Raw genomic sequence first — 19,080 nt, 5'->3', positions numbered from 1 at the left:
GACAGGAAATTGCCCAAGACTGGTAAAAGAATAACAGGAAAGGAGAAGTGATAAAAAATTCCTCAGAGTTCATACAAGGCTGGAAATAATTTGTTTCAACTATCATGATGAAAAGTTCTTTTATTACATGAATCTTGAGTGTTAGGAGGAAGTATTATCAGTGGGGATGGGAGTGGACTTGGGAAGATGATGGGGAAGGCTGCTCTGAACCGTCTCTAACAATGCTAAGAACAAGACTTGAAAAGATAAGACTGATTCCAAATATCTTAACTGTATCCAAGTGGGGAGAAACTCAGAATTTAAAGAACTACAATGAAATCCATCACCAAATATATAAAATCCATAATGATCAGCATCTAATAAAAAATTAATGGACAAGCAAAAAAGGAAAGAAGATATAATCCATAGTCAGGAGAATCTTCAGTCAGTAGAAAAATACTCAGAATGATTAAATTATGATAGCTTAATATACAAGCTATCATAAATATACTCACACATGTTCAAGTAGTGGATGTGAAGACACACTATGGAAGGTTTAGAAAGGACCTAAGTAGAACTATAGAATGAAAATATCTGAAATAAAAAATACATACTGAATAGGAATAAGAGACTAGATAATGGAAGATAAAATATTAATGAACTTAAAGACATAGCTGTCCAAATTATCCAAAATGTAATATTAAGAAAAAAAATGAATGAATAAAAAAGCATAAATTTTTGTTTCATCATCAAGCATTCTTAATATATGCAAGAAAGTTTCCCTGAAGATAGACAAATATTTGAAAAAATAAGGGGCATAAGTTTTCCAAATATGATGAAAACTATAAACTGGCAGGTGTAAGCAGCTTAACTAACTCCCTTATAGGAGAAGAAACATGGAAGAAACAAAACAGTGGTATACCATAATTAAAGATAAAATCTTTTTTTTTTTAATTACTTTTACTCTCCATGGTATTTAATGTGCTGGTATAGCATGTTCTTAAAGAAAACGTAAAAATATTCTATCTCTTTAGAAGAATTTAGTTTTTTGGATTGATTATTTCTATTGTTTGTGAATATACCTTTTTATTTTTTATTTTTTCAAAATACAGTCTGTAAAGATAAAATCTTATAATTGATCAGTGAATGACCAGAAGAACAAAAGTAATGAGAGCACATTTTTCATCAGAAAACATGTATTCAAGAAGGCAATGAAACAGTGTTTGCAATATCTTTCAAAAATGAAAATAGACAAGACATTTTAGCCAGACAAATGCTGAGACTTTAGTAGATTTGCACTAAAAGAGATAGGAAGAAGTTTTTCAGACAGAAATGGTGCTAAATAGAAATTTAGATCTACAGAAAGAGCGCAAGAGATGGAAAATATGTGGGTAAACTTATAAGCCATTTCCTCATTTTAAAACATTAGGGAACCAAAGGGAAAATAGCAGCAAAGATAACTTAGGTAAAAAATAATGTATGATAATAAAAGCAACAAGAGGGGAAGAAAACTGAAAGTTTACTTTTATAAATAAGTGTATGAAATGGCCCAATAGTATTTGAAGATAGACTATGGTAAAGTAAATATGTAAGTTATAAACTTGAGTTATCTCTAAAAACAATAAGTAGAGTTACTATACAGTGGAGATTAAATGAAATAAGTATTAATCCTAAAGAAAGAAAAGAAGAAAAAAGGAACATATATAATAGATTTAAACTGTATCATTTCAATATTTTGCATTTATCACAGAAGTTCTAAACTTCAATTACAAGACTGAATTTGTCAGATTGGCTACAAAAGAGGATGAAACTAGAAGTTGTCTACATGAACCCACTTTAAAATACTAAGACCCAGATAAATTAAAAATATAAAAGAATAAAAAAGTTTGCCCCATGAACATTAGTCAAAAGAAAGTTGGAGTAGCTGCTATTAATAATAGGCCAGAATATTTCATAGCAAGGAATTTTAGTAGGATAAAGAAGGATAATCCATACTGATAAAGGAGTCAGACAACAAGAGTATATAGCAATTTTGAACATTTATGCAGAGCTTCAAACCTCATGAAGCAAAAACAGATGCAATTAAAATAACTCCACATTTATAATAGGAGTTTTCAATTGGCAGAACAAGAAAATGAAATCAGTAAGGATAGAGATGTGATTCAGTCAATAAAGAACATTTCACCTAGTAACAGAATATTGCATAATATTTTCAATTTCACATGGAAAATTTACTTTGTAGAACATATTGTGGGCCACAAAACAGTTTTGAGAGATTGAGAGGTATTAAGAGTTTATGTGGAGTATTCAAAATATGTGCTATAGTAGAATTAAATTAGAAACCAACAACAAAAATTCCTGGAGAATCTCCAAATATTGGAATATCAAATGGTATGTTTGCAAATAACCCATGAATAAAAGAGGAAAAGACAGGAGGAGATTACAAAGTACTTTGAATTGAAAGAAAATAAACATAATGTATCAAAATGCTTGGGTTGTAGCTAAAATAGTACTTAGAATTAAGGCATTAAATTCTCTCATTAGAAAAAAATAAACATCTCAAGCAAGGATCTAACTTGTCCCTTGAACATCCCTGTTAAATGCAAGGAAATAGGGAACCTGGAAGAAATACATTTCACTGTCCTTTGAGGTACTTTCTTATAAATTCTGGGTTGAGAACTGATATGGTTATTTTTGGACAAAGGGCAGGTGGATATATTATTCTGGCCCAGAGAATGGAAAATGCCAAGTTTTTCCTTTTATTTTTTTTTAAGTATGTGTCTATAAATGTATATGGTAAGCATTTAAAACCATATTTTCAGATAGGATCCTTTGGCTTCAGCTTTTCTTGCTAAGAACCTGATTTTTCTTTTGTTTTCCAAGTGAAAATTTCAAGAGAAAATATCCTATTGTTCATGTTCATCTTTTCATACAGGCAGTGGAATGTTGCTTTACTGGGAAGCCACAGGATGATTCCCTTCTTGTCCAGGGAGTTGTGGTCATGAAAGGAGGAGCGGGGAGCACAGGCACAAATATTCTTCAAGCCGGGGTATCGTAAGACCTCTTCTTTTTGAAGAGGTACTGAACTGTCAGGAGCTATGAACAATTGGTCGAAATTACTATGAGCACTTAACCTATATTTTTTCTGTGTGAAGTACTGATATGCTATGCTTAACTAAAAGGAAAAAAAAAGTTTCTTTCACCTTAGAAACTGGAAGGATGTGGTCTCATATAAGAACTGATTCTAGCACTTTTAAATGGTAAGTTCAGTTTTAGAAGGTCGCTCTGTAGTTTTTAAGAGGTATATGGGTCAAGAGATGATCTCATTTGTGAGAATAAGTGTGAAAGACTAACTCTGACAAGTTGACTTTTAAATTGTAGAGTAGGTAGAAGAGTTTTCATGGTTTTGGTCCATGTGTTTGTGAGTCTGTGCATGCCTGTTGGAGGTCCTGACAAGGTCTGCAACTTGGCTGGTTTAGTTTCTTTTGTGTCACTGCTGAGAATGAGGGGATACAGTATTCCTCTAGGATGACTCAGGAAAATCTTTTGGAAAAAAAAATGGTAGATTTTTTTCAGAACTATATCTGACTGCTTAGGTCTGATGGAGGAAATAGAGTTCAGTTTAAATTTTTTTTTTTAATAGTTGTAGATGGACACAATACATTTTTAAAATTTATTTTTATGTGGTACCGAGGATCAAACCCAGTGCCTCACATATGCTAGGCAAGTGCTCCACCACTGAGCCATAAATGCAGCCCAAGAATTCAGTTTTTTAAGTACTGGTTCAGTTACTGCTCCAGACTCTTTGATTCAAGTCTTCAGGACAAAAGACACAAATGTCTCTCAGGAGGTTTTGTTTAATCTGCATGTATTTCCTCTTCGTGGTTGCTGTTCTTTCATTTATCAATTGAATAATCAGGCTATTTCAAACCGCCCAACTTTCACATTTCCACTTTCTTTTGGAAATTCTGGCCCTTCAGGACATGTATTCTTTTATGGTGAAATTTAACCACCTGCTGATGAGCCACAACGTATGCCCTTATGATTTTTTCCTCCATCAGCTTCACTCCTTTGTGGTACCTGGCTCTGCTGGCATTTGTTTCTGTGACCTCAGCTTTAGAGGCCAGTTTCTGGTCAGCCTGAAGGCAGACAGGGAAGCATTCTTCCTTCCTCTTGCACTTACACTGCTACTGGAGGCAGGCAGACTTGTTTTGAATCCTGCATGCTAGGTCTAGCTGAATGCCAGTGGACAGGGGACCTGAGCTGCAAATGTTGTCTCATGCAGGATTAATGTGATGAACACATGAAACAATGAGGTTTAGTTTAGCTTATCATGGTAGCTGACAGCAAGTCCTCTCCAAACAGATATTAGCTATTTTCATCAATATTGTCAGTTATCTTTATGTACCTGAGATTGAAAAGTAGTGGAGCAATATAAATAGGTGTGTGTGTGTGTGTGCACACAAGTATGAATGTATTCCTTTCAAGCTTGGAGATTGTTTCGTTCCATTTGGTAATTCCTCAAAATATTTTATATCAATTTTCCTCAATAATAATTTTTTCTTATCTTACTGATTTGTGGGGCCTGTCTTCTCTCATTCTGTCTTTAGAGTTGTTTTTCCTTTCACATGTAATTCTTTTATTCCAGTTTCTGTAATTTAATATTCCAGCAGTTATTCAATCTGTTTTTCTTTTCTAGACTTTATTAACAAAGATGCTTAGAAAAAAGATTATAAAATTTTAGAAATAAGACTGGTTGTGTTGCAGGCATGTGAAAGAAAAACTTTAATAAAAGGACTTTTATGGTTTTGAGGTGAATTTTACAATTTTTGTCATCTCTGCTGTCCTTGGTGATGCCAACACAAAATAATAGTAATAATATCCTACAGAAGACTTCCTTCATGTACAATTTTATTTTTCTTTTAGGGAATTAGCCATTTTTTGGGGGGGTAATTAGCCATTAAATTCCTTTATTCTTATTTAGAAAAAATTATTCTGCCATTTTGCAGCTATAAAACTAAAATATTCTTATGTTGATAGGTCAAGTAAAAGGGAGAAAGGCAAATCTATCATCTCATTTTAGATTATATATAAATCATTAAAGCTTTTAAAAATAAAAAGGTAGCTTGGGACAAAGATATTTTGGTATAGATTGAAAGTTATTTTTCCTGAAAAAATGATGAATCTGAGAATATAGCTGCACTTTAAAAATGTGTGCCAGTGTTTATTTAGAATCCCTTTTATTAGAGACAGGAACAGTCACTTCACCAGCAGGAATTATGTGTGCCCTCAATACAAGTAAGTTTATCACCCATACAATTGTTGTCCACTGTAGACATTTGGGATCCAAAGTAAGAGTCCGAATGAGAAGTAAGAAACCTCCAGTCTCTGATGATTCATTTAATCCCATTCAACTAGATGAGAACTTCCACTAGGAGGAAAAGTTGCTGATCCTCTTGGCTGGCTTTGTTTATTTCAGTGCTCTAAAGAACTCTGTATGCTGGGGAACTGTGCCCAGTTGTGTCAGGCTGCTGGACAAGAGTTGATGCTCACAGCACCGCTGACCAGGGCTGCTTTACTGAAGCTCACTGGGCGCCCATCGATCACAAAGTGGCGGATGCAGCCTGTGAAGGGTTTTCCAGGGGCCAACCGTGGTGTCAGTAGTGACTCTGAAAGAGAAAGAAAGCAAAATTTGCAATGGAGGCATTCCAAACCCAAATATTACCTCCTGGTACAGGATATAAATAATAATTGTTATATCATCAGAATGATTTGCATATCGACAAGGGAATATAGTTAGGATTGACTCTCAGGAACATCATCTGCTTCTGAAGTAATATGAATATATGGTAATTTTATTATTTTGCCAGGTTTTATATAATCAAATTTCTGTGTATATTGTAGCTATCTTCCAAGGCCAAAGTTTACCATTTACACAAAACTTCAGCATTGAATTTTCATAATCTGCCTATGCTTTTTGGAGTTAACTTCACCTGGGCTTCAATTATTTTCTGTGCTATTTTGAGAAGGGGAAAAGAAATTTTAGATTCCACACTACTTTTGGACATAATGTTAATTCATCTCATTACTCTTCACCTTCAAGCTATTTTTTTGCCAAGCTCATGGAATATAATGAGAAAATAATGAATTCAAATAAACTAAAATTTAATTTTTTTCTGAGCTCAGGGCTTAAGAACTATAAATAGGGTAGTGATAACTAGACTAGTTTTTGTGTGAGCACAGGTGCCCTGTGGTATGCCAGGGGGACTCTCGCTCCTTATCTTAATTAGACATAGAAGAAGCCTTATGTTTATTAATTGTACAGACACAGTTAAATGTGTTGGGATGATAGAAGCAATATAATTTAAAGCAATTTAGAGAACTTAGAAATGTCATGAAATTAAAATCCATTTAGTCAAAGCTAATTATTATGTACAAACAACTATGTGAGCAATAGCAGGTAAAAGATGGAAAACACTTAGAAATCAGTAACTCAGGAAAGAACATAAAACAGGACAACAAATTAAACATCAAGCAGCTGTAATAAATTTTCTCAGCAATGAAGAGTTAGAATGTGCTGAAGTTGTGTCCTGAAAATAAATCACAGAAATAGAGTTCATATTTACAATGATAATCATTGAGTTTTAGATTTGGAAGAGGCCTGAGAGATCAATTCCCTTTATTTGTCTCAAGATTAGTATAATCATATATATATATATAATCACACACACACACACACACACACACACATATATATATATATATATATGCTTCAAGTCTGCTAGTATACTTCATCAGAATAAATATGAGTGAATAGGAAAGATTATAAGGAGTAGAAACATCTAATGCTTTGGCCCACATTTTGGAGAGTCTATTTAGAACATGGGTTTTGATTCTGCCTAATCTTTCCACCCTTTGGTTCATGGAGGAAATCATCTGGAAGGAATAATTGATACAGCAATTATGGTTTTCATAACATACCACACAATTAATTGTAAGTAGTGATGGAAAGTTTCCTCAGGACCCAAGTAATTGATTAGTAGAGTCAATGCATGTTTTTTTAGAGGGAATGTTCCCAATTTCCCATGACTATATAAAGAATGCAGAAAAGAGGAGTGAATGGTTAGACCCATGTGTGGGCTCCATTAACTTAAAATTCTTTTCTGACTTTCAATTTTAATTTTTAAATTATCACATAATGACTATTTTGGTATAACAGTTTTATGAATTTTATTCATTAGTTTTTTAGTGATAGAAATAATGAGTTACTAGAGTTCAGAGTGGTATGAGTGACTTGGATTCCAAGAGAATTCAGGGTACATAGGGGTTTTATTTATCCTCAATTCCTTTAGTTATCCTCCTTAATGCTCTGGTTTCTGATGTGATTTTGATGGAATTAATCTGGAGTAGCTCAAAATGATATAATTAATTACATTCAGCTTAAATTATAATTGCTTTTGTTCTATGCTTGCTGGCATCATTCCTGGAGAGAATTAAAAACTGCATTGTTGCAGTGGGATGGTTGTTAGAAGCCCCTAGTCCACTAGTTCCTGTGTGTTGGCTCATTAGCTAAAATTTGCTATTTATATGTTTTGGACAGGCTGAATTTGATATTAGGTACATCTTGCCCACCCACTCTGTGGAGCTTAATAATAGCAGTGTGTGATGCTAGGATCAGACTAAAAACAAACCAACAAAAATCAAAGAGAAATATTTGTTCCAATGAATGGGGTAAGCATTTTGGGTACAAAGGGAAGAACAAATACTGTAACTTCCAGGATGAAAGGTCATGCTTGTTTTGTCCACCTCCTGGGGGAACAGCACTGTGCTTAGTAGACCCTCAATAAGGATCGTGTGTTGAGTGAAGTCATGTTCCTTGCCAGCAAGGGGAGTTCTGTTTAGCTTTGAGAACATTCTGTGATAAGGCTACAAAAGTGGTATGCATACACATCCTCAGGAGAAGGGGCATGTATAAATGGAAGTCCAAACTGAATCCTAAAGGTCAGTAAGGTATTAGGTTGGGGAGGAGTGGGAGAAGCTGTTCTCTGTAAAGGTACTAGAGGAAGAACAATATTTTCCAGAAACTGGACCCTGGGTACTTGTGCAAAGACCTGGAGCAAAGAGCATCATTGAACATTTAAACTTCAAGTCCCAGAAGGTATGGGGAGATCCCAGAGGTAGAGGAAAGGTGGGGAGACGATTAGATACCTTGCATGCTATGCTGAATTTGATCCTGTGGCCGCTTGGGAGCATGTGGAATATTTTAAACTATATTGTAATTTTTAGGAAGGAAGCAATATGCAGAAATATAAGAACAGCTGTGAGACATTTTCCACACTGCTCTGCATAAAGTGAAGTAGTGGCCTTTGCCAGAAATCCTTTCAGAACCAAAGCCAGAAGCAGGAGGACAGAACTAGGGAATGGCAATGGGAGTGGGTAGGGAAGTGAAAGAAAGGGTCTTCAATATTTCTTTTGATCCCTGATTTACTATCATCATTAAAACTGGCATTTGAAATGTTTGCAATGAGTACTTAATTGCTACTATTTTGGGGGGCCCAAGGTAAGATGCTTAATTTAATCTATGCTTTTTCATTCTCTTAAAGCACTGGCTGCCTTGACATGGGTAAATCTAAAACAGTCTAGTTAGGACTATTCAAATCTCCACCAAATTCCAGATGCAGAAGCTTAGATAATATATCTCTTGTATTCCTCTACTGAGTTACAGCTTTCATTTTTTTTTAAGTCAGTGAAATGTGTAAAAACAACAATCACATTCAACTTAAGGACATGATCTCTGCTCTAGAGGTTTAAAACAATTGTGGGAGGTCCCTAAGTGTTCCCTTATCACTGTCCTGGATTATATACCATTCTTGGCAGATGACAGCAGTGATGTTAATGATGATGTTTATAGAATTGCAGCTGGGAGCCTCTCCTAGGGAATGTCACTACATAAGAACAACATAACTTATGGTCTGCAGCTGTTTTCACAATTTAGACTAATCCAGGATGGAGTTGGGTGGAACTCCACATTTTTTCCTATTATATAAGGGGAACAATTAATAGCAAAATTTTAATCCTCAAAGTTCTCAAATCTTAGAGCAGTATTATTAGAAAATGAGTTTTCTTTGTGTTAGGGATAATATAGAATGTTTCACTGTGTGTGCGTTTGTGTGTATGTAGGATACCTAAAAGAGAGAAAAAATAAGCAAATACATCCAGATGTGAGTAATATCTATTGGCTATAACATTAGTTCTTATGTGCTACTTGGATAAGAAATCACAATTTTCCATATGCTTTTCCTATTAGAGGAAACTGTACATAAAATTCTTTGAGTTATTAGGTGAATTATGAAAAAACAGGGCTCATAATACCATAATGACAATCATGAGAACTTACTGTTTTTTTGGATTTGGAAACTAATTAGTTTTAAGAAATGCTTACCTGGAACACCTCCAACAAACACAGGCTCCCTGTGATCAACTGGTTTTGGATTCAGGGGTCCAACCACATGGTTCACTTCAGAGTCAACATCCAGTTGAACCACATTTGAATCTCTAATAACTGAAATACAGTGAAATACAGGGCAAAGACGACTGGTCATAAGTGGCACTAGAGTGATTAATTTTCACACGAAGAGAATAAGAGAATTTATCACAGCAATGACTTATTTATTCTAGAATAAAACCTTACACTTTCTCCTCTATCATTAAAGACATCAATAATGTCTAATGATGTCTAACAGCAATCACTGTAACATCTTCCTTCATAAGGTAGAATATTTAGGATACTCTTGTGCTACTTTTTTGCTTCATAAGTTACTCATTATGTTAATAAAGCCACTATTTTGGCAACATATTTCAAATCACATGTGTATTCAATATATGCATTTTAGTATAATACTCTATTCGTTTTTCTTGGCCACATTTAGATTATCATCCATCATCATGCATATCATATAAATTATAAGTTGTGTCAGGCCATCATTTCTCAGGTGAGTGTGCATGCTCATCTTTGTAAAGGAAACCCAGGACACCTAGATTTTCTCACCTGTTATTCTGTGCCATCTGCCATCACAGAGGCTCTGCTTGGGTGTTACTGAGGTAGAAAAGTCTCTGATGCCATTGTTGACTTTCACTATGACCTACATAAGACAGGCAAATTATATAATTTAGTTTAATTTCTACTTGTCATGGTAAAGTTGAATTTCTTAGATAATCTACAAGAGGGAAACAATAGTTTAATAAAAATCCACCCAGGGAAACAATACTCTTAACAAATATCCACAAGAGTAACTTTGCTATTTGAACACAAGGGGTCACTCTTTGGTAGGCAATAGAAATAGTTTAAACTGGGATGCTTCTTGGATAGAGAGCAAAACAACACTGGGGAGAGGACTGGGAGAGAGGAGTGATAGAAAGTACAATAGAGTAAATTCCTTTAATTTCTAAAGATAGAATGTGTTGTACAAAGAAGGTTAAAATATTGATGAAGATCATCGACCTTGAAGCCAGACTGCCTAACTCCCTTCTAACTTACTGTCTGCGTCAATTTTCTCTTTGTAAAATAAGAGTGATAATATTACCGACAGCCTAAAGATATTGGGAGGATTAAATGAGTAAATTCATGCAAAGCATCTTGAACAGTACTTGACATGTAGTTAGTACCATGTCAGGAGAAATTCTATTGTTACATGGTTTAATAAAATATACTAGAATCCAAATAAAAATTAGTTACATTAAGTTTGAGAGGCATAATGAAAATATGTCTTTCCTTTAATATTTACTTAAATACCTTCATGAATAGTAGTAGTAGCATTTTAAGTACTACTTAGGGTGAAAGTGGTATTTAATTGTTGCAGAATTTTAAAATTTATAGTAATTGAGAATAATACATATTCCTAGATATATGTACATGCATCTTTGGTATACATTATGTGACAAATATAGATATTAAGGAAGATAGGTGTTTTTGTATTGTTGATTTTGATAATTGGTATGTTTTTTGCTTTAATTTGCTGAAAAAATTCTGTTTGGTTAAAACTCTGTGCTGTGATTGGTGATCTTTTTTTTTTTTGATAACTTTGCCATAATTTCCTGACTCTTTGTTCTAATCAAATCAGTCCCAACACATCATGTGAATCCCAATGTTTCCCACATTTAAATTTCATGTTATAGCTTTCCTGTTTTTATTGATTGATAAAATGATTCTGTGAAATGAATCTGCTTTAGGTCAGAATGCAAGGTTAAATGAGATAGACAAATTAAAAAAAAAATTACCTGCCCATTTTTCATGTGAACATTTAGGTACTCCCCATTGACACTGTGGCCATGGACAAGCGTTCCAGAGTTGCTTCTGGGACGAACTTCAAATGCAATTTCAAATTTTAATCCAATATTAAAAGACTCATCTGTAGAGAGAAATACTATAAACTTCAAGAACAGAAACATTTTTAACTATGATGTGATTTTATAATTATATATTTTTGCATCTAGTTTCAAAAATTTGATGTATTTCTCAACAGGTAAGTAGAAAAAGTTATTTTCCAACACCACAGAAAACTCTGTAGGGGACTAAGATAAGAAACACATCACTCTTGTTGTGGGGCATGGAGGTGGGGCCAGCACACTAAAAATACTCTATGTGCTATGGAAGTTCAGGGGAAGAGAAATGAATTCCAACTAGCAGCACCATTTACTATTTGAGGAGTGAGAAGGAGGACAGGGTAATCTGGGCAGAGGAGGGAGTCTGGACCCAGGTACAGAGGCTGGAATATGTGGACAGTGAAGCCCAATGTGGCTGGATGGTCCCTGCAAGGGCAGAACAGGTATGACGAGTGGGGAACCACACCTGGAAGAGTTCCAATGCTCAAGGATGGAAGTTAGTCTTTATTTTGTAGACACTTATCAAGGGAGATGACTTGATCAGATCTGTATTTTAAAATAATTCTTAAAGAACTAACTCACACAGGTGCTGCAGAACTTTTCAGAGGAGAAAATGAGAGTAGTTAAAGTATTTAGGAGCTGTTATTGTGATGAACCAAGACAATTTTTATTAAGAATAACTGTGTGCACTCCAAGAGGTTCATTGCAAACCTGGGCATCTTAATAGTGTCTGGTTAATCTATCTTTTTATAAATCACTTTAATAATGTTTTTGCTATTAACGTACATGGAAAAGAATGTAACTTGTACATTTAACTATGCATTTCAAACTGCCCAAACCTTTAGATTTCTCACTGAAATTCAATGAAGGGCTAAGAAATGTAAGGGCAAGTATTTTAGTAGGAATACAACAGGGTGGGACAGGGAAGGAAAGACAAATTTAAGAGCCAGACAAGGGGAAAGATTACTGCTGGTTATTTTCTTGAACACCGTGGTAGTTTAAGAAAGCATACTTGCTGCATACTCTTTCTTCAGGAGTTTCTGAATACCTAAGTGCCTTGAAAGTAGGGGACATGTGCTTTTATATCTTCTCCTATCCTCAATCCCAGCACTTTTCTGGTGTCTTCCTCAGATCCAGTGGTTGTGGGAATGGATTGGATGGTGATTGTGTATGGTTTGCTAGTATTTTATTTTTTATAAAAATGATTAAATTCCATCTTCTGGCAAAGGGACTGCCATGCAGGGGGCACACAATAAAAACTGCTGAATGAATAAGCAAGAGAGTAATGACTGAGGAGAATAAAAATCCTGAAATAAGATATCTGAAGGATAGTATGGTCTGCTAGTGTTGCAAGGCAGAGAAGAAAGAGTTTTATTTAGTGGGAACAATGGTTCATGTTAAGAGGGTGCAGAGGAAGACTTTCAAGACAAGGTAACCAAGGTCAACATAAAATCAGGTCATGGAACAGTATAGGAAGTTCTAAAAATGTCAAGGTGGCCAGCATTCAGAAGATGGCAGCCGTGAAAAAGCTCTGGGAAGGGAGAGCAAATGGGTGGGAACTGCATATTTAATTTAGTCCATTTTCTGTTGTTATAACAATATCTAAGATGGAGTGATTTATAAATAAAAGAGACTTTTTGGCTTACAGTTCTGGAGGCTGGAAAGTTCCAGAACATAGCAGAAATGAAAAAGCAAGGGCAAGCATCCCTATGTGCAAAAGGCAAATGGGTTTGTGAACAAGAGGGTGAGAGTGAGAGAGGGGAGGTGCTAGGTTCTATAACAAACTACTGGCCATAACCAATTCAGTCCCTGGCGGGTGAGAACTCACCCCATGAGAAAAGCATTAATTTTTCTTAATGACCTAATCATCTCTTAAAGGTTCTAATACCTCTCAACACTGTTGCATTGGAGACCAAGCCTTAAAATGAGTTTAGGTGAAGACAAACCACATTCTAGCCACAGAAGTCATGTTACCTAGAACCACATATCCTCCTTCTGTTGAAAAATAAGTTCCTGTTTCCATTGGACCTTCAAAACAAGGGGTCACACTAAATGTCTGAGAAGCAGAGATGATGGAGGCCCCATTGAGCTGGAGATTGCTGAGACAGCCACTGAAACTGTAGACTGAGTTAATCTGAAAGAAGACAACATTTCTTAAAATCCATTTTCTCAATACAGATATACCATAGGGAATAAAAATGAGAATTTGCATCTTGAGAGAAAGCAAGTAATTCCTTAATTATTTTAACTACCTGAACAATAAATAGTTTTCTGGGGAGTTGCTTTTTAACCGGTTTTTGGAGACTGGAATTTTGTATTTTATAACATTAGTTTATAGGGTTTAAGTTTATGGAAATTTTTACATTTTACAAATTTATGTTAACTAAAATTTAATGCTTCAATTCAGTCCTTTTATTGCTAAACATTTTTTAGAGATGCAATATTTTAATTTTTAAACTATGAAAAATAATGCTTACTTTCTCATTTCATATTATTTGCACATTTACAAATTCTATGTGTGAATATGTGTTAAGAAACAAAAATGTAATTGTAGTTTACATAATGACCTGAAACATTTTTAAAATAATATAATGGAATATCACAATAATGTAATGGAATGACTTGCTTCCTGGTTTGGGTATCTCTTTATATTAAAAATATAGGTATTTGATCAATAAATAAGATTCCCCATAAGATATGATTTTTGTGATAATTTATACCTCTGAAACTTTTCATCTCACCTCTACTTTTAAATCAAGAGGCACTCCTGACTTTGTAATGTCCCAGAGCAGGCAGATTGCCTGTGGGGCAATACTCATTTTGATGTTCCAACTTCAGCAAAACTACAATTTTAGGAAACAACTATATTAGTTTCCTTGTGTATGACAGGTGGGCCTGAATGAAGTGACCTTCCAGTTCTAAAGGTCAATGACTTGACTTTACCTCGTACGGCTTACCTGGACATTTTTCACAGCCCTTCCTGGAGCCACTCCTCCCAAATATATGGGACCCTTGATTTTCCAGGCAGCTCCAGAAGGAGGAAGACTTTCTTCTAGGACTCGAAGACCATCAATGATCAGTCGACCACTGCTCTTTTCCCGAACAAAAATTACCTGGATGGAGAGAAGGAAGATAGCATATCTTAGGTAAATCCCAAGATGGGGGAAAAGGCTTGTTTATCTCTCCTCCCAATTCTGAAGTTGAAATGCCATGGGAAATCTTCAGAAAGTTCATAAAAAGATGGTCACTTCTCTGAAGGTCAGGAGTTTTATCTTTTCCTCTGCTTAGTAGACTTCTGGCTATCTAGTTTTTGGAATGTCAGAAACTTCATTATTTTATTCTGTTTTGTGGATTATCTCTAGTCCTTGCTTTATATATACATGGGTGTGCTTTTCTGGCTCATCTTGGCTTCACCACTTCAGTTAGAGGAAGTGCTCTGTATATTTTCTGATCCTAGATAGAATGATTTAAAGCTACAGGCTTAGTTCCCATTTACATTTAGCAGAGATCTGTGTGAAGCTCTTTTCAGTTAACCAGCTCCCTCTCTAAAAATTATTGTAACTAATTGTAATGCATCTTGCTTTGCTGACTCTTTCCTTTATATACCCACTGATTTCTTCTAATATTATGTGTTCCCTAACTTACAGATTTACTCAGTGTCTTCCACAGCTTAGCCTATAAAGATATTCAATAATAATTGTTGAAATTAAGAACAGTGGGAAAAAACTCAAGTAGAATTATTAGAAACCAAGCTTCCATTTATATTGGCTACTGAATATTTGGTTAAAATAATTATACTTATCCTTTGTTTTTCTTTAAAGAGTATGTTTACAGGTTTTTATAAGGAATTAATAAATTTTTGAAATTGAACTCTGAGTGTACAGCAGCAGAATTTCAAAATGGCTATTTCTAGAGACCAATAGTCGAGTATCACAGTCAATCCCTTGGACAGTGGTGGATATTTGCCATTAATGCTATTCTCTGCCTTCAACTTACATCATGCCATGATCCATCATTGTATTTCTCCTGGCTTCTAATCTTCAGTTTCTTGTGGCCAACATTAAACATGAAAACCAAGCGACCATGGGCCAAGAATAAGGTCATGAAGTCATTTTCTTCTTGATCGGAGACGTAGAAAATCATACCATGGGAGGAACGAGTTTTCAGACTTATGGAAAACTGAGATCTGGTAAATGAAAAGAAAAACCTTACCATTTGTAAAACTGTGGATAATCTTTCACTCCTAAAAGTAATACAGCATGAGGAAGAATAAATAAACAGCCATTCTAGCTAGCCCAAGCAGCATTACTGTTGTCTGTTAGTTTTATGAATAAATATTGGGTAATGTGGTTAGTTCAAAACTGTAAATTCTTCCCTACTTCATCAAACAATAGTGATACACTTTACATCTATGGAAATGTTGTCTTAGTAAAGGATCTGATTGTGTCTTGCTCTGATAATATAGTTACAACTTGTAAAAATTCTATTTTAAAGAAGTTTATTTGTATGGATAAAATACTAGTGATTAATCAATATGCATGTAGAAATTTTTATAGGAGTAATATTATTTGTGTACTATCTAAATTACAGATTAAAATTTTTCCCAGTAAAAATGAATCAATGGATATCATATTTTAAAAGTAGTCACCCCTGTGTGTAGAAATATATGTGTAAAAAAATTTTCTAGAAGTTTAGTTCCAAGTTTGTATAAGATATAGTTATCAGTTTTTATTTTATAAATAAAATAAACTTCATAACTTCTAGTTTCATTAATTCTAAATTCTTCCTGAAGAATACAAAATGCTGATTCTACCTATTAGGTAAGTAACAAAGTAAAAAGATTTAGAAGTTTATTATTGGATGCATTTCCTGGTATGACTCTTTGATTGAAGTATATAATACATAAAAATATTTGTTATTAAAGCTATAAAATTGATTTTCAACAATAGTAAATAGTTGTGGAACACTGGGAAGAAGAGATGGGTTTGAGGCAGATGGAGGGCCATAGATGTACAAATGTATTTGTATTTTCAGTGTCTTTCCTTATTAACCTAGCAATCCGGGTGCATTCCCATTTACAATGTGAAGGCAATTTGTGTGGGGGAGTAAGATGATATCAAGGTTAGATGGTGAGTAATTTGAAACTTGCCCCATTTTCCTGTCCTTGATTGTCTTTTCTTTTTGATCAAACATTGTAAACTCCTGGGCGAATGCTCTTTTATGTATCTTACATTTGGGAAGAAAAGTCACAGAGAACATAATTTCTTGGAAAGATTTTAGAACACTTTTTGATGATAATAGGATTAAAGTGGAAGATAGGAAAGATCATAGGAAAAAAGATGATATGTGGCAAACAAGGATGGAGTATGACATTAGGTTTCCGGAAGCATAGTGTGTTACTTTACTTTTCACCAAAATCTCCTTGTAAGTGTTCAAACTCTTGGCGGCTGTTGGCTGTCCCTCCATATTGATAGGCATGCTCTATTGCTCTAGGGCTGTTGGAAAGGTGACAAAGAGAGTCTCTAGGAATATTCTGCTCTGGGAACTTCAGGCCAGCAGGATCCCATGAAGGTGCATCTTTACTTTTCTCTCCCTATAAAAGTAGGGAATAAATCAAATTAAGGGATAAATGTGGTATGTTAGCAGCAAACATTGTGATGTCCTCACCATTAATATTAATAACAAGGTAATAAAATAGGCATTATTTATGCATTTTTCATTCATGAAATAGGAGGCGCCTCTCTTTTCTCCTCCTACACCATAAGCAAATGATGGCAGTAGCTGCAGCAGTAACAACAAAAACATACCATGTTAATGAACGCAAAATTTGAGTTTGTGACAGTAAAGCAGAGTTAAATGGAAGTTATAGAGATAACTGTAATTTAAATTAAGCACACATCCCAAGTAATAGTGAAACTGGAAAAGTGGGCAATAAAATAACCCTGAGAAAAATCAACTAAAACCCTTACGTAGGCCACAATATCACTTTTACACACATTATTATTATTTATACATGCTATGTAAAAAAGTTAAGCTATTTAGCAACATCTTTAAAATACCTAAGAATATTTGCGGTGATAGGATATGGGGCAAAAATCTTATGCGACAGAATAAATACAGAACAACTTAAACATTATATTGTGCTCTTCAAATTGTACTGCTGATGTTAAAATGTAAAGTTTTAAAATTATAGGCCAATATTTAACAATTAATTTCTGAAGCAAAATGAAAGTAAATGTAAATAAATTCAATCGTTTAATCATTTATTCACTTATTCAAGCAAATATTTATTATCAGGTGGCCAAAGTGGAGAGGAAAGAACTCATTGTTTTGGCATGTCTTCTATGGGCGGTACATGGTGGGAAATAGGTGAGAAATGATTGTGTTTTTTTAAAGAACTGAAAATCAGTTTGGAGAAACAGGTATATAATTAGCAATTGGAAGACAAGTTGGTGGTAGATATAAAGGACATTAGGTGCTAACAGTTGAGTTTTGTTTTTTAGGTGATAAGGAGGTACAAACGTTTTAAAAGCAGGGAATGGCCAGCTGTGACCTACTCAGAAAGACAGCCTGCAGCCTGACAGGAGAGTGAATGTTTGTCCTGGGAAGAACAGGAGAACAGAGCAAGAAACAGGAGGAGAGAGAGGGTTAGAAAAGAAAAGACAATTTTATGCACATGTCATTCCCCCATCCCATTTCAATTCCCATTGAAATGTTAGACAAACTATCCACATACAAATAAATCTACAGCTGTTCTGGAAATCTAGGAGGTTTTTCATAAGCGGAACAAAGTGATGTGGAATTTCTGGAAGATATAATGCAGATTGGAACAGAGTGATAATAAAATGCCTAATCTCATATGAGTAAAAGTTAACACCTTCAAAAAAATTCAGGGTTCCAGCCAAATCCAGAATTACTCTTGAAATTTTGTTATGGTGGCAGGTAAATTAAAGGGCAGATGAGCCGTGCCAGTGACTTTACCCTGGAACAATAGTTCCTCCAGTGGGGTTTGGGCAGTGAAGACTCTTGGAGTAGTGGTTATGTTGGAGAAAGGAAGATGGGGGCTCACAGACTCACACATCCTAAAGAAAAGCCCATCTGGTTCCATTTTCCCCTCTTCACTTCCTAACAGCCATCAGAGCTCAGAAACTGATTCACTGCTACAGAAGCAAGGTTTCTCTCTTGAATGGAAGAAACCTACCCAGTTATCAACACTTCTGGTTCAGGCCCTCACCTACATAAAACAGCCGTAGTTCCAAGCCGTAAATTGCTGAACGAGCTGGAGTAGGGCTACAGGGAGACTTTTTCCCTCTATATATCTTGAGAAAAAATTTCCATACCCCATGCTGTATTCTAATCCTAGTAGAATCTTTTAGGGAAATATGACCACCTTTGTTTCATTTAGGGGCCCAGCCTTGACAAGCTTTGCACAGGACCTGAAGGGTAGGGGTAAGAGTTTGGTTTGGTAGGGGTGTGGACTTTCTCCAACTCTGGGTGCTCCCTATTCTCTCCGTTTTGGTGGACAGGATCTCACTCTCTCTCAGTTAGTACATTCACTTAGCCCGACGAATAGTGCAATGGTGAATTAGATTCCAGAGGCTCAGCAAACCATGAGGCTCTATGGACCATGGTGGCTCAATTGACTAGTCTTCCTTACTCTGCCTCAAAGTGGGAATGCATAGACTAAGTACTACCTGTCATTTGTCCACTGCAAAAATG

General features: G+C 35.1%; 1 protein-coding gene across 1 annotated transcript in view; it reads right to left on the bottom strand.

Moving 5' to 3' along the window:
• Window positions 1–1,708: 1,708 nt before the first annotated feature.
• The window catches only part of Lama4 (laminin subunit alpha 4), a 136,066-nt gene continuing 118,694 nt past the window's right edge, over window positions 1,709–19,080 (bottom strand). Inside the window, 8 exon segments of the mRNA XM_047557628.1 lie at window positions 1,709–5,648; window positions 9,422–9,541; window positions 10,028–10,121; window positions 11,257–11,387; window positions 13,336–13,495; window positions 14,319–14,474; window positions 15,358–15,547; window positions 16,767–16,954. Coding sequence (XP_047413584.1) covers window positions 5,503–5,648; window positions 9,422–9,541; window positions 10,028–10,121; window positions 11,257–11,387; window positions 13,336–13,495; window positions 14,319–14,474; window positions 15,358–15,547; window positions 16,767–16,954 — 1,185 coding nt within the window. The 3' untranslated portion in view covers window positions 1,709–5,502.

This window comes from Sciurus carolinensis, chromosome 7 (genome assembly GCF_902686445.1).
Source record: "Sciurus carolinensis chromosome 7, mSciCar1.2, whole genome shotgun sequence".
In the NCBI taxonomy this organism is placed as follows: Eukaryota; Metazoa; Chordata; class Mammalia; order Rodentia; family Sciuridae; genus Sciurus; species Sciurus carolinensis.
This window is presented reverse-complemented; position numbering and strand designations above follow the sequence as displayed.